Here is a 17,206-nt window from a genome sequence, read left to right as displayed (position 1 = left end):
CCTTCCCTCCCCATACACACACACTTTTTTAACCATCCAGTACCAGTGGAATCACAGTTCCTGCCCATTTAAGCTGGTCAGAATATCATTCAGCTGATAGTTGCATGAAAAGATGTATAGTGTATGGCCAACTTACGCCTCTCACTATTACTGTAAGTACAGTAACTCTTTCTTAGTACCTGTCATTTCAGACAAATCACAAACTACACTCCAAATCTATGTGTACCGTATCACATGCATGATACTTATAAGAATGTGTAAAATGGGTTGAAGCTACAGTATAAGTACTGTTTAATTCTATATTCAGCATATGTTGATTCTGGTGTATATACATTATCTACTATATTCATCCCCTATATACACTGTAGTAGAAAAGCAGAGAACCCATGCAGTTTAAATCTAAACTCCTGAATGTAAAGTGTAAGATGGAAGTTAATTGGAAAAACTATGGGGGTGGACATACTGGAGCTATGAAACACATTTGTCCACAATTTGTAACTTGCCCCAACAATATACTGTAGTCATTTCTGCACAGCCACATATTGCATACACGTCAAAGCCACATACAGTATTACATTTGTGTTCCTGACATTACCTGGAAAACTCTACTGATCTCTCTTAAAGAGAACAGATAGTGCTGTCTGCCTGGAGTTGAAGATGGAACTAACACTTTCTTAACACATTCCAAAACATGGCATGAGGCTTTGGCCAGAGACATCTGCAGTTCTTCTTGCAATGAGAGGCCATCCTTATCACCCATGTTTGCCTACATTGAAAAACAACTATGAGTATTTTGATTTATGTGCATTACACAATCCATTACCAAAGCATGTTATATATGTAAGTTATATGTTAATCTACCGACACATTTGGGTCCTCACAAATCATGCCAGGATAGTCCAATTCCAACAAGCTCCCAGCTTATACCCCTTTTCCACTAAGGTAACACGGGTCGCAGCCGTGTCGCCTGACACGGCTGCGACCCGTGCTACAGACCCCTGCAGACAGCGCTCACCAACCCGGCAATTGCCGGGTTGGTGACGCGCTAGTGACGCGGCAGGGGCGGCGCTGGGAGATCACATGATCTTCCAGCGCCGCCTTCCCTATGCACTGTGAACGGGACCGTGTCACCTCAACACGGCTCCCGTTCACACTAGACAGCTAGCCGGGTTGAACACGTGTTCAACCCGGCTAGCTACCAGGGTAGGATTCCCGGATCACTTGATCCGGGAATTTGCCGGGGGACCCGTTTCCACTAGGGAAAAACACGGGTAAATGCGCGCCCCCGCGCATTTACCCGTGTTTTAAGGAGCTAGTGGAAAAACTCACAGGCAATAGTGACCATTGTATTATTAATACCCCTTTTCCACTTACGAGCACGGGTCGCAGCCGACACGGGAGCTGCCCCCTGCTGCGACCCGTGCACGGCCCCTTTCCCATCAGCAGTCACAACCCGGCATATGCCGGGTTGGTGACGCTTCTAGTGACGCGGCAGGGGCGGCGCAGGGAGATCACATGATCTCCCAGCGCCGCCCTTCCATACAGTGTAATGGGAGCCGTGTCGCATCGACACGGATCCCGTTTACACTACAACCCTACCCGGATCAGTCCCGTGTCCTACCCAGGTAAATAGCCGGGTAGGATTCACGGGTCACTTGATCCGGGTTTACCCTTTTCCACTTGCAAAAAACACGGGTAAATGCGCGCCCCCGTGCATTTACCCGTGTTTTTTGAGCTAGTGGAAAAGGGGTATTAATCACCTCTCAATAGTGACCATTGTATTATTTAATCACCATTCTATTATTTAATCAATTCTTTAGATAGTTGGCAAAATGAGACCCTATGATGCAATCATATTAGACTTTTTCTTTCTTACAGGCTATTATTGCAAGTGTATCCCTGAATGAGCCATAAGTGTTCTCACTTACTTCTAGCAGAGAGAAAATGACCTGTTGCAGCTGGGAACCCTCTAGATCCGGAAGATGAAATATGGAAAAATGACGCTGAGGATATAACAGTCATAGGTTAGTAGAAATTCAAGATGACAGCACAATTGTGTTGTGAGAGCAAGAAATAAAATACCACATGGTAGAACTTATAGCAATGTTTGAAATACATTTAAATCAGCATTATGTCATTTAAGGATTTACTGTATCCTGCTTTGTTTATATTACTTGAAATTTGGAGGATAGAGAACATTTGGCATATAGTGCCTGATACACAGGTGGACACAGAAGCAGTTGCGGCTGCGACTTTAGTCGCTACTGCAACTGTATGGTAATGCCATAGCCATTGGGTGTCCTATTTAGTTGTCTGCTGGCCACTGCTCTAATCCATCAATGTGCCCAAAAAGTTGCACCATCGATTGGATATTGGTCATTGGACATTAGAGCAACTCTGTGGTTGCTCAGAATGATTGACAGTACATGGCTACCCGTGCCAGTAGAACTGCGTCTTCTGACAGTCCTGCAATCCTTTCCCCTACCCCAGCTACAGCCACCTCCACAGCTACAGCCATCCTGGGAATGCCTACTGGGATTGCATGTCTCTCCATGCAATTCTGATCTGCATCCCCCAGTGATAACCATCGTGTCGCGCAGAAGTAAAACATTAGGTGCTTGTGTCCATTGTTTTCTAGAGTCCAAGTAGAAAACTGGCCTATGTATTTAATGAGCCATTTGTACTTCTGCAGCTAAAGTGAAGTACACACGGTGCAATAATTGGGCTGAACAGCCGATTCTCTGCTGCCTGGTCTGGTTATTGCACAGTGTGTAAACAGATCTGCCCCTGACATCTGCACAGCTGCACAACGTTTGTCCACTGAGATGAGTCTATAGGTCAGTACTCACGGCCCGATTTGGGAGAGATGTGTGCTGAGCTAACCGCTCAGCACACATCTCTCCCGCCGCTCAGCACAGCACGATGTGTGCTGAGCGTGTGGGGGGAGACAGGGGGCCGCCCATTTCACCCAGCGGGTGAAATGAGCGACCTGCTAGATTGGCCTGCATGGCAGGCCAATCTAGCACCAGCGATAGCGATGCGTGGGGCTGCGCATCGCTATCGCTGTGGGAGGTACACACGGAGCGATCATGCTTAAAATCTAAGCAATCTAATCAGATTGCTTAGATTTTAAGCAGCGATCGCTCCGTGAGTACCCCCCTTAAGTCATGCTGCCAATGTAGTTTATACAGAGATCGTCTAACATAGTGCATTTATAGTGTCATCACAACTATCTTTAGGGACAGTTATCATTCAGACAGAAATTATAATTGAGTACTGTGAACACTGGAAATTAGATGTCAATAGTATTGTTTTAGTTCTCAGGGAAATCATGAATTGTTTCTGTAATCTGCCCAGCGTGTACTCGTTTAAGTTGCTTTTATCCTTGTAGTGTACGTCTTTCAATATATTGATTGTAGTTACATTTTCAGTTGAAATAAACTTAAGAGATCTAGGGGGTCATTCCGAGTTGATCGCTCGCTAGCAGTTTTTAGCAGCCATGCAAACGCTATGCCGCCTCCCACTGTATTTTTGCTAAGCAGAAGTGTGATCGCTTGTATTACAGAGCGGCTACAAAGTTTTATATGTGCAGTTTCAGAGTAGCTCAAAACCTACTCAGCGATCACTTCAGACTGTTCAGTTCCTGTTTTGACGTCACAAACCTGCCAGGCGTTCCCCCAGCCACGCCTGCGTTTTTCCGAACACTCCCTGAAAACGGTCAGTTGTCACCCAGAAACGCCCACTTCATGTCAATCACTCTGCGGCCACCAGTGCGACTGAAATGCTTTGCTAGACCCTGTGCAAAACTACATCGTTCATTGTGCCCGTACGACGCATGTGCGCATTGTGCTGCATACGCATGCGCAGAACTGTCATTTTTTAGCCTGATCGCTGCACTGCGAACAAATGCAGCTAGTGCACAACTCGGAATGACCCCCATAATGTAATACATCGCAGACACATTTTGTGTTCATTAATAAAGCTTCAACTACAACTATGTGCAAAGAGGCAATTTTCTTATGGTGCGCATTGGTCAGCAACAGCAGCAAGTGCGTCTAGTTTATTCCAGGCATAAGTCACATACACTCACATCTCATTTGCAGATATGTTTTTAACCCTTATAGATCTGTGCCCTGGCCTACATGTGTTTACAATTGCATAACCACACCCTTGCTGCACCCAGTCTATCCCCATCCCGCCTTTCCAGGTGCAAGCAGCATAGGTGCATACTGTATGTGTAAGTCACTAATCTGTGCATGCACAGAGCACAATAATGCAATTTATGCTACAGAAACTGGCATCAGCCCCATAGGGGGGATTCAACAAGGTACAGGTTTGTTGCCTGAATAGATCTGGGTTTCACGTCCAGCGCTATTCAATTAATCTGAATTTTTCTGGGTCAACATGCACTACTAACCCATAGATTTTGCACACAGTGTTAGAATCTATGGGTTTCCTGCTCCTGAGGTGGCAAAGAAAAATCCTGCATCTGCTAATTAGCGCACGGGGTTCCTGCAGCTAACTTGAATTGGGCAATGCTTTCAATTAGCTGCGGGGTAAACCATGAGACTAATTGAATCTCCCAGAGTATAAATGAAAGACAGGTTTCTAGTAATGAACCCTAAACTGTTGCACAGCAATATCTTGCAAATTGACCCAGCCATGAATTGTACAATGGGCCTGATTCCGATTTGTATGGAATGCCGGTATTTACACAGCTGACCGATTATCAGACAACTGCGCATGTGTCATGGCTGCATTGCACTCGTGCAAAGATATTTTTGTGATACTGCTCACAGTGAGGATTTTTTCAAAATTTGTACAAAACCATAATAGACATATCGACAGTTGCTTTCAATGTCTAACCTGCGCTAAGTATTCAGACCACCCAAATAAGGTCCAAATAAGACACATTCATTGAAATATGACTGTCTTTAATAGCCTGGAGAGGTAATTAAACATTTTTAAGTGAGCTGTGTTGTAATGACAGGGTCACATTGAACAATATAACGGATTCCTGGCACATTCCTTCAGTGTGTGTAGTTGAAGTTGTTAAATTGCCTCTAACCAGAATACCTTTAGATTTAGATACCTTTAGAGTTAATTTTCCTAACACTTTATTAGACTCACCAATAGCCGTTGAGCTGCAGTTCTCTGTGTGCTGTTGCCATGTTTGGGTAGGCCCATTACTGCCTTCACCAGGAGTCCTTCCAATGTCTGCCACTCAAACGGTTTGTGTAGTCCCACCAGAACATTATCATCGAGAAGCATTCTTAGTAGCTAGATGAGATTATTAGACCACCGTTACCTGAGTTAGTAGCTGAGATTTAAATACCATATTTCAAAAGCAGATTGATAACACAAATGGAGGCTTTTCTTAGTGTAGTATGGTAGACATAAGGTCCATCAGGAAATGAAGTTACAGGTGCGCTGATACAGATGTAGCCATGCCCATCTAGCTGCAATGCGGCATACTGCATGGCGTGCCGGGCTGTGACTATTTGCGGATGGCAATTGCTTCATTAATTCCATTAGGAAATAATGCTGCGATTGCCGGCTGTAAACAGACTCAGCCAGGCATGCCATGCAGCAAGTTGTGTTGTAGTCTCAGCCAGGCATGCCATGCAGCAAGTTGTGTTGTAGTCTCAGCCAGGCATGCCATGCAGCAAGTTGTGTTGTAGTCTCAGCCAGGCATGCCATGCAGCAAGTTGTGTTGTAGTCTCAGCCAGGCATGCCATGCAGCAAGTTGTGTTGTAGTCTCAGCCAGGCATGCCAAGCTAGCCCACCGCAACACAGGGAGATGGTGAGAGCTTCTTTCTGTTTTTTCGTAAGCACAAGTCACCTTTATGGATTCTACCATTCCACATTGCACTTACAGTAATCTTATTTGAATTTTTTAAATTGTGCGTTTTTAAGAATAAACCTGTACTTTTGCACTGTTATACCTTTGCTGTCTATGTTATATCATTACCTAAGGTTACCGCCCCATTTATGGGTAAATTTGGATTTCATTAACCCCACTTGCGTGCGGGGTTTATAATTCAACACTACCGTTTTTATTGTGATTATCGCTGTATATTGTTTTGGCCCATGCCAGGGCCCGTAATACATTCTTACGGATTTAGTGCCAGTGACACCTTGTTCATAATTTTTCTTTTGTATAAATATCTGACAATACTAAATTCTTTTGTCGTATAAACAACCCTTTATGAAGTCTAAGAACACTGTACGCTGTTTACTTAAGAAGTACCGTACGGGTACGCTGGTTGCGTAACGATCGCTCAGCCGTAGGCGAGACGCTCAAGCGTCACGTTCGCTCACGGCCCAGCGATCACAGGACAGCACGTTATTGGCTATGACTAGAGTAATGATTCGCTATGGCGTAGCGGACGCTCGAGACCACGAGGAGATCACCAGCGGCGCAGACGCTCACAGCGCTATATCTTTATGTCTAAACCTTATACCAATGAAATACACAGAATACCTTAATGTGAATACAGGGTGTAAGTGCAACCTTGTGTAACCTGACTAACTACAAAGCTGCTTGAGCGTCACCGACGCTCAAGTGAACACTTAACACTATAGGAAATACACAGATACTGGTTTAGGGTCCAAAGCCTATTAACTGTATTATATCTAATATACTTGTAAAAGGGGATAACAGTACAAATGATACACTACAATATAACAGAGACTTCCTAACCAAATAACTATACAAGAAATACAATACAATACTATGCTGATCTAATACAATACAATACAATACTAGTCAATGGGAGATACGAGAGAAAGAGAAGGGAAAGAGAGAGAGAGACGGAGAGAGAGAGAGATTGGCTCACAGTAAGACAATATGATTACGGAGAGAAACTTACGCACAAGGGTAACGATCGCAAGCGCTTCTGGACAGCCAGCTTCCCGATTATCAGCATTGAGAACCGTTTGATGAGAAGTGCAAGCTGGATGCCACAGGCCCTTCTTTTATGCTACTCACACAATGCAATCTAATGGTCCCTACAATCTCATTGTCCATTGGACGCAGGAATTCGGCTTCGCATTATAACAAAGGTCATAGGTTGATTCATACAGGTGGGCTGTATGTGGTCTTGGTTATGCAAAACAATGGGTGATAACTAACACATTCCTGTCTTCTGGAGAGCTATTGTTTGGCGAATACAAAACAGAATCCTGTCTGGGTTCTGTTCTATATTCATGATGTCCACTTTCAGTTGAGACAATGACATCTCAGCCCTCATTCTCCTGTATACAAATCCAGCCCCATTTGTAAACACAGGTGTTGGCCCTCCTCATTGAGTCTCAAAGCTCAGTGTAATTAAAGGCTATTGTACTCCGTCTGCGGGAAAGATACTGATTTGGAGTACAATTGATCTTCAATTACTATTCCGGTGCTTACCTTATGCATGTAAAGATATGAGGCCCTCCCAACATGCAAACTATTGTTTGGGGGATCTCTGAGGTCAAAGAGCCATTTGAGACCCACTGATACCTGTACTGTTCAGGTGCATGAATAATAAATGGACATAACTTCTTATGTCCATAACTATTCGCACGAGCGATTAATACGCTCCAAACCAACACCGGAATATCGCTAATTAAATACTCTTCCGATGGGTACCAAACACTGCTGCATGACTCTTGTTAGACCCTTCCCACAATACAAAGAGGGATTCCTCAGCTCAGGGACATTCTATATTAACTAAACTTTCAGAAACTATCAAAGGGACCATGATCTACAAACTACATTAATTGTGAAAATATGTAACGATTGGGTCGCACGCTACGACTACATACTCTTTACCGTAAATACGCATACCGATGCGAGCGGGTGCACGCATCAGCGGGTATGCGCTATCACGGGAAAGCGCACGCATGCGCAGCACGGACCAGCATGAGGTGCAAATATGGCAGCGTGTATAGGGATATTTTTCTGACTTTGACAGTCCACCCTTTGGCAGTCAATAATAACTGCCACCTTCTAAAACATTTCAAAAGGAGAAAAATATATGTCAGGGGTTAATTCATTTCCATGGTTGGGTGAGGGAGGAGAGAGGAGTAGGTGTGAAGAGGGTATGACCTAGTGTGATAGCAGAAGCATGTGTGTATGAGTCCATGTTTGGAGGGTCATGTATCATCGTGCCGTACGTGTTGTAAATCAAGCTTCGAGGTATTGCGAAGTATACATTTGAATTCCTTCTTATCCCGTGGTACGGGTCTGTGGATGGGCTGTCAAACTTTACCGAGCTCATTTCGGCTTTCAGTTGTAACAAAATGGGGATGCACATTTTAGTTGATGATACATGAATGGGGGAGGTATGTGGTTGCTGATATCTGTGCCTGTATTCCCTATCGTCTATGTGTGTCATTACCTGAGGGTTGTAGAGATGAAGATAAAGAACACTTATGGAAAATGCAATGATATTCTATGTCAGGGAAATGTACATCTGTCGTTGAAGTTGTGTTCGGTATCTGTTGAGAGTCGTCTTCTTTGCGCTGTATTGCTCCTTGGGCATGAGCAAATAGCTTTGTCAGTGCCATCAGATTTACAAAAAATGTTGGGCTAGCGTGAGTTTAAAAATACTAGGGAAACTGGGGATCCATGGCAAAGTTCATCAAGTGTCCATATCATAGGTTGTCAAAACTTCATCTTTGGTGCTTGTCTGTTGTCTGTATAGCGTCTCGTCAACTTCCTCGTCCAAGGGGGTCTTTGTATCTTGGAGAAAAGCAGAAAAACAGGTGAAAGAAACGGACCGTATAATCGCATTTTCATCACATTCTGGTTTCTATCATTGGGTCATAAATCAAATCCAGGTTAATTACAGTTTCCTCACTCCTCAAGCTCATTACTTTTGTACTTTGTTTGCACCTCATTAAAGCCTGCCCGCATCTAAATATCAATCCAATCGATATAACGACACCCAAGATACATAGTAGAAACTTTCCAACATCCATTATGACTCCTTGAGCCCAGTCTCCCAAACCGGAGAACCAATTTCGCGGGTTCAACCATGACACCCAACCAGTCAGCTCATTACCTACAGCAGCAAGGGTGAGATTGTGTTTTCGACGAAATTCCCACTTCAATTGGAGAATATCGTCCATCTTTTGGTCTATGACCTCTACCGGATCCTCGGTGCTATTTGTGATATACGTGCAACACTTTATGCCGTACTGTGTTGCCAATGTAACACAATATCCGCCTGTTACTGCTGTAAGATAATTAAGAACCATCCTATGCTGAACTAGTTCTGTTTTATAAGCTTGAAGTTCTCTTCCAGTGTATCTAAACGTGTCATCATACATTTCAGTGATATTATCTAACAAATTGGCGAGTGCGGAAATGTATTTATAGTTCATCACTCCTCGAGCGGTGCGAGTGAAATCTAACGCTACCAGAACCTGAATCCCGGTGGATTCATGGATAAGATCAGAGGCCGGATGCTCTAACCTTTCTGACAGTTGTCTTTTAACTCGGTGCTCGTAATGAGTGTGAGTATAAGGAGCTTGGGCACCACGGTGTATGTCCTTCATTTTGTCATGTGTTACAGTCATCACTTCAGGCAATACTTTTCCAATATAACACAATCCTTCAGAGTTTGGGGCAAGCCACTTGTACGCCTTTCTCCCGCATATGAAATATGCGTCATCGGGGAGAACATAAGGGACGGAGAAGGACATTACCATATTACAAACCTTCCAGGTGAAGTCTCCTGACCCTAATTCTTCCATCTGCTTAATGCACGTATCAGTTTGTACGATATGTGCACAGTATCCTGGTGATACTTCTCCAACTCTAGTAATCCTATTCCCTAAGGTGTACCTATACCGGAAAGATTTTCCTCTACTGGCTATGTGGCGTACAAGCTTTGTATCTGTAGGCATTCTATCTGCTCTGTGTGAAAAGGTCATGGTGTGGTTACTCCATGACACTTCCCAATTTCCCGGCTTTCGGGGATTGGAGATGTTGAAACATAAGAGGGACCTATCCACATGGTATTGGTGGAGCTTCAAGCTAGGAGGGCTGGAGATATTAAACCTCCTGTCCACCGGTCTCCCACCATTTAACTCAAGTACCTCCCCTAACGTTAAAGGAAATGGTACTAGCCCTGATTTGCTATGCCCTTGAGGTACTTGAGAACATACCCAACAATCTGTCTCATTTAACACGCTACCCACTAAGGAGTGATAGTCACTCAATGGATGCCGGTCCATATGGTTATTAAAACTGGATTGGCATTATTGTTACCGAGCCTACAGATACAGTTTTCTTTTTGAACTAACAATCCTTCAAAGAAAATGTTTACAGATAACATGGTTGTTAGATCGTGCCCGGTACTCGCCTTTGCTTGTTGGTTTGGTTGATCTTGGAAAACTACGCCTCCATCATCATAATCGGAACCCATTCCAGAACCTCTCTCGACCTCCATGGTACTCTCGCCGGAACAGACTGCTCTGGTCAACATCATGGCCAACAGAAAAATCCGGATCGCAGTCTCTTGGGGCAAGTCCATCTTACAGGAGGAGAAAAGAAGAAATTTGTAAAGGGGGTATAAGAAAACAGTTTGAGGGGGAGAGAACTTGTTACGATAATAAGTTCTCTCGTCTTGTTGTTCTTCTTGTTCTGCTGTCCTCTCAAAGGTGCTGTCTCTCAGTCTTCCAAACGAACATTCTGGTGATGCAATATTCCTTCCCAACCGACGATCTTTCTGTAAGGAGCAAGAATCTGGCATTACCATTGGTCCAACTGAGGGGTGACATAGCATCTTTAAACCATGGAAACATGAGTGGGAAGAGAGAGACAACAAAAAAAACAAAAGAGATAGAGAACAATTCATGTGCATATATACATTACATAACTCGACAATAACCATCAATAAGAAAAGAGAAACAAAGCATTTTTTAAACATTGTCAACATTAAGAAAACATTGTTAGCATTAGAAAAACATTGTCAGACTTATTAGGCTGTCATATCTATGTGTCTAATGGTCTCCTTGTGCAGTCCCTTCCCGCCAGCACCTGCATTACTCCACTGTCTGTATCTGGCCAGAAATACATTGTGGCGGAGGTCATGCTGGGGTTTGGTAGACTTCTGCAAGGACCAAGTGGATATGCAATGTGTGAATTCTTACCACTACTCGTCAGAGATGGGGATAGAGAGAGAGAGAAAAAAACATTTTTCACAAATACATTTACAACTTTTCACCTGGTCATTCCTGTGTCTTCAGTGAATGACCTCCCACTTTATTAACCGCTACCTCAGGCTTGCCTCCATTCCTAATAATCACCTTTCCTGCCTATGTGATCCCTGATTATAATGGTGTGTATTGTAATTTTGCTCATTTCTTGGTCTAGGGGGTCTAACTTTATGTGGGTTATTACAGTTGTTGGCATAATGCCCTTCTCTTCTACAATTGTAACAAATCCTTGGCTTTCTCCATGTGCTAGGGGCCTGGGGTTCCGGTCGACTTGATGCATTCTCTAGTGCTTGGATGTTCAGTGTCATCAGCCGCTCTCCCTGCGCTTCCCTGGTTCTTTTGATATTTCGGTCATGCTCGATAGCGGACTCTCTTAATGCCGCAACCGAGATACCTCTCCAATGAGGTATTGAAGTTTGTACCCTAATTTTTAGTGTGTCTTTCAAGTTGCTCGCTAATACGGACACAGCTACCTCTCTGTGGTGTACATTAGTTTCAATGTCATCTATACCAGTGTACCTAGCCATATCCTGCAGAGCCCGGTGAAAATACTCTTCTGCGGATTCACCTTCTTTTTGTCTTATTGTATAGATTTTATTCCACTTTACTACTGTAGGAAAATATTCTTTCAACTGTAGATTGATTCTTTTTACATTATCTTGGTTATACTTGTTTGTTAGTGGCACTTCCTCATCTAGCTTACAATCAGTGATACATTTCAATGAATCAACATCGGGGGGTAAACATGCCCTCAAAACTGTCCTCCAATCTTTGTTACTTGGCTCTGCAGTATGTCCTAGCACTCTAATGTATCTTTGACAAGCAACTAAGTCTTTCCTGGGATCAGGAAATTCAGACAGAAGTGCTCTTAATTCTGTTCGGGAAAAAGGGCAGTACATGGCGATGTTCCTGACAGGAGTGATTCCTGAAGAGTCAGTTTCCCCATTTGGTACTGCAATTACCCTAACAGGATTAAGTCCAGTAATGTCATTCTGAATTGATTCTATGATATAAGGTACATTTGTTTGTGCGTGATGTATAATACCATACATACCTGTGGACACGACCTCACCTGACCCTCCATTAGGGGGTTTGATTACAGTTTTTTACCGATTGGGTCGCGTCCACCTGGATGTCTTGTGTGATGGCTTCTGGAGGAGGTGCCGACATCGTTCTGGGTTCACTTTCTTGTTGGTGTCCCTGAGGAAAGTTTAACATGGGGTGCGACTTGCATGGGTTAATAGTTGTACATTCAACAGCATTACAATTAGCATTGTTACATTTATCACACTTATTCTTATTATCTGTACTACTGTTGCTAAGAGCATTTTTATTGTTCACCCCTGTGCTTCTCTCCGCAACCACAATCCCCTCCATTGCCACCTCTCCCCTCTCAAGATGAAAGTTAGGTAAGTAAGTTACATTTCTTTGCATTTCACTCTCCTGTTGCCATATCTGTAAACAATCATAATGCTTGATTCGTCTCTTTGCTGATTTGATGAGACCTATCCTTCGCCTTAAATTATGCAACACCTCTGAGTCAAAACTACCTATCCCGGGAAATGGTGCCTTATCCCCCGCAGTCATTCGTGTCCATTCATCACAAAAGGTCTCAGAGTGGGGACCATATTTCCCCCACATTACTAACCGAGCAGACCCTCGGGGTCTGCAAGCCTCTGGAGTCTGAATCCTGACCTCCGACCGTCTCTGTGTTGCGCACTTGGCTGCCATTGTGGACCTTTTTAACACAGAAAAACTTCCTAAAATGCACCAAACACAGAACTTCGTTGGAAATCCTTAAAGCTCTTCCACTGAACTTCTTCTGCTCCGGGTATCCCCGTTCCGCCTTCTAGCAGACACGTGTAGCCGTTGCAGGCCCTATCTCTAGAGATTTTCCTGAGAAAATTCCCTTCCTTTTTCTTTTACACAAATCACGCTTGCATGTGCTCCCTACAACACGTATGAGGGCAAGATTTACGCATGGATATACGACCTCATATCACGTTGCGTTATTGGTCACACATACAACCGTGCGGTCCAATCGTACCACTTATAGACACTTGTTGCCCATAAATGGTAGGATCATTGGAGTCTCCCTACTGTGCTCCAAAACAGCCAGAGCGTAATACAACGAAAACTTTATCACACTCTGTTGCACGTTTTCACTCAGATCGTGCTCATCACGTTCCACATAGATCACAAAGTTCACAAAGCGGGATTATCACATAGATCACAAAGTCCACAAAGTGGGATTCAATACACTCATACCGTTTTCAACCCACTATCATTCTTATAGTTTTCTGATCAGAAAAAAATCATTTCCCGTAGTCTGATAGCTCTCCCCAGAGGTATTACAGTAAAGTAAGGTATTTAAACTAAGTTTTGGAAAGCTGAAATCAATTTGTGCTATTTATCGCCTTGCGTTATTTACCGCGTTGCGCTACTTATCGCTTTGCGTTAAAAATCAACTTGTGGTTTGAGTTACGTGGGCGTACACAGACGCTCCGTCGCGTAATATACGCTGCGTGCGTCTGCCTTTGGATTGCGTACGCAAGTCTTTGTTAGAGACACGTGTACGTAAAGCAAAGATCCACCGTAACACAATATACTTGTATCAATGTAGACGATCCCTGATCATCTACCGCGTACCCCACTGGCTTTGCCTTATCTCCCAGGCAAACCTGTGTGTTTGTCTACACTTTTAACTATTACCTCTATTCTTAAACTATGAAATAACAGCAAGTCTCTTTTAGCACTTTTCTATCAACTATAAAACTGGCAAACAGGATAGTGATATACGAAAAATGAAATACACAGATGGAAAAGAAATGCAGATATATATATGTATGCGTGCGTATATACGCAAGACAGAAGAAAAATAAACAGTTTTAAAAAAAACACAAACGTTTTGTTCTTACCTCCGGTCCCCGGGTTCCTTCAGCACTCTTTATCTAAGCGAAGCAGACGCTTATCCCATCAGCACTGCGAGACAACCTTCCGCCCTTTGCTGGGGGATAATGTCTGCTGATCTACCTAGTGCAGATATGTGAAGGACTGGACGGCCCCCAATTGACAATACTAAATTCTTTTGTCGTATAAACAACCCTTTATGAAGTCTAAGAACACTGTACGCTGTTTACTTAAGAAGTACCGTACGGGTACGCTGGTTGCGTAACGATCGCTCAGCCGTAGGCGAGACGCTCAAGCGTCACGTTCGCTCACGGCCCAGCGATCACAGGACAGCACGTTATTGGCTATGACTAGAGTAATGATTCGCTATGGCGTAGCGGACGCTCGAGACCACGAGGAGATCACCAGCGGCGCAGACGCTCACAGCGCTATATCTTTATGTCTAAACCTTATACCAATGAAATACACAGAATACCTTAATGTGAATACAGGGTGTAAGTGCAACCTTGTGTAACCTGACTAACTACAAAGCTGCTTGAGCGTCACCGACGCTCAAGTGAACACTTAACACTATAGGAAATACACAGATACTGGTTTAGGGTCCAAAGCCTATTAACTGTATTATATCTAATATACTTGTAAAAGGGGATAACAGTACAAATGATACACTACAATATAACAGAGACTTCCTAACCAAATAACTATACAAGAAATACAATACAATACTATGCTGATCTAATACAATACAATACAATACTAGTCAATGGGAGATACGAGAGAAAGAGAAGGGAAAGAGAGAGACAGACGGAGAGAGAGAGAGATTGGCTCACAGTAAGACAATATGATTACGGAGAGAAACTTACGCACAAGGGTAACGATCGCAAGCGCTTCTGGACAGCCAGCTTCCCGATTATCAGCATTGAGAACCGTTTGATGAGAAGTGCAAGCTGGATGCCACAGGCCCGTCTTTTATACTACTCACACAATGCAATCTAATGGTCCCTACAATCTCATTGTCCATTGGACGCAGGAATTCGGCTTCGCATTATAACAAAGGTCATAGGTTGATTCATACAGGTGGGCTGTATGTGGTCTTGGTTATGCAAAACAATGGGTGATAACTAACACATTCCTGTCTTCTGGAGAGCTATTGTTTGGCGAATACAAAACAGAATCCTGTCTGGGTTCTGTTCTATATTCATGATGTCCACTTTCAGTTGAGACAATGACATCTCAGCCCTCATTCTCCTGTATACAAATCCAGCCCCATTTGTAAACACAGGTGTTGGCCCTCCTCATTGAGTCTCAAAGCTCAGTGTAATTAAAGGCTATTGTACTCCGTCTGCGGGAAAGATACTGATTTGGAGTACAATTGATCTTCAATTACTATTCCGGTGCTTACCTTATGCATGTAAAGATATGAGGCCCTCCCAACATGCAAACTATTGTTTGGGGGATCTCTGAGGTCAAAGAGCCATTTGAGACCCACTGATACCTGTACTGTTCAGGTGCATGAATAATAAATGGACATAACTTCTTATGTCCATAACTATTCGCACGAGCGATTAATACGCTCCAAACCAACACCGGAATATCGCTAATTAAATACTCTTCCGATGGGTACCAAACACTGCTGCATGACTCTTGTTAGACCCTTCCCACAATACAAAGAGGGATTCCTCAGCTCAGGGACATTCTATATTAACTAAACTTTCAGAAACTATCAAAGGGACCATGATCTACAAACTACATTAATTGTGAAAATATGTAACGATTGGGTCGCACGCTACGACTACATACTCTTTACCGTAAATACGCATACCGATGCGAGCGGGTGCACGCATCAGCGGGTATGCGCTATCACGGGAAAGCGCACGCATGCGCAGCACGGACCAGCATGAGGTGCAAATATGGCAGCGTGTATAGGGATATTTTTCTGACTTTGACATATCACACTGTTATTGCTGACAGTTGTATATTTTTCACAATGAGTTTCCCACTGTATTTACTTAGTGTGTCTTATTCATATTCTTGGCGGTCTATTGATATTATTGGTAACACTTCTCCTCACACAGTATATGGCTACGTCCGTTACACCATTTGATATAACATCATCCCCTTATTTGCATAAATTTGATACTGCTTGGTATTCACATTAATGCTTATATTTTTATAAGTGCAAACAGATGATTTATAATATATTATATTTCCACCTTCACTGTTATGATGGATGCTGTTGTAGCTGCGCTGTTACATCTCATATCCACCAATAGTGTAATCTATGCTATTGATATTGATATTGGGTCTTGTGGATATAAACAGAAGGGCGACAGCACGTTGTCACTCTGTTGTATTGAGAGCGCTGGCTCCTATCTGGGCTGGGAATTCCCCGCTCTCACTCTCCTCTCTCCGTCTGACGGCTTCCACAAGTGAAGCCGCTGCCGGCAGCGGAGATTGCAGGGGAGAGCGCTCACTTCAGCCAAGTGTAATTCAGCTACACAGAACAATTATGAGGTTACTGACACATTGTACACATATCAATTTCACTTTAAGTTTCTAAACACCGATCGGAAGCAGCCCACGGCCGTTCCTCCTTAGGCTTCCTCAGGGCTCTAACCAGAACCAAAATTTCCATTTCCTTTTGTCCCCCATGTCTAATCCTGATTGGATAGGGAAACTGTCAATCATTCCTCCACTCTATCACTGGAGATCTGTTATAGACCTGAATATGAGGTCTAATCATTAATATAATACTATCCATTCTGTCCATCTAAAATATGCTTTAATTGATTTATTTGTGCATAATGTTATTAAGTAATATTGTAGTTTAAGAATTAATTTAAATAAATACGTTATTATTTTTAGATGAAAATTACGTGGTATTGATATATCCATCCAATGGGAATAAAATTCCTATATGTCTTTTTTGTCTGTAGGATTTATTAATTCCTTAATGTAGTTTTTCTATTTATTAAATATCTTTTTAGTGATCTTTAATATTTTAATGATTTTTTGTTGTTCTTTATCTTTTTAATTTTTAATTTTTCAATTTGTAGGAAAAATTTATGATTTTTCATCTATCAAT

At 43.0% G+C, this 17,206-nt stretch overlaps 1 protein-coding gene across 1 annotated transcript in view; it reads right to left on the bottom strand.

Annotated features, from left to right (window-relative positions):
• Positions 1-17,206, bottom strand: part of LOC134910927 (uncharacterized) — a 455,362-nt gene that overhangs the window by 131,329 nt on the left and 306,827 nt on the right. The window contains exons 61-63 of the mRNA XM_063919317.1: positions 5,131-5,280; positions 1,929-2,003; positions 596-766 (exon numbers count right to left, since the gene is read on the bottom strand). Coding sequence (XP_063775387.1) covers positions 596-766; positions 1,929-2,003; positions 5,131-5,280 — 396 coding nt within the window. The remainder of the gene's footprint in view (positions 1-595; positions 767-1,928; positions 2,004-5,130; positions 5,281-17,206) is intronic.

Source organism: Pseudophryne corroboree, chromosome 4 (genome assembly GCF_028390025.1).
Source record: "Pseudophryne corroboree isolate aPseCor3 chromosome 4, aPseCor3.hap2, whole genome shotgun sequence".
Taxonomy (NCBI): Eukaryota; Metazoa; Chordata; class Amphibia; order Anura; family Myobatrachidae; genus Pseudophryne; species Pseudophryne corroboree.
Note: the sequence above shows the minus strand (reverse complement) of the source record. Positions and strands in the feature narration are given on the sequence as shown.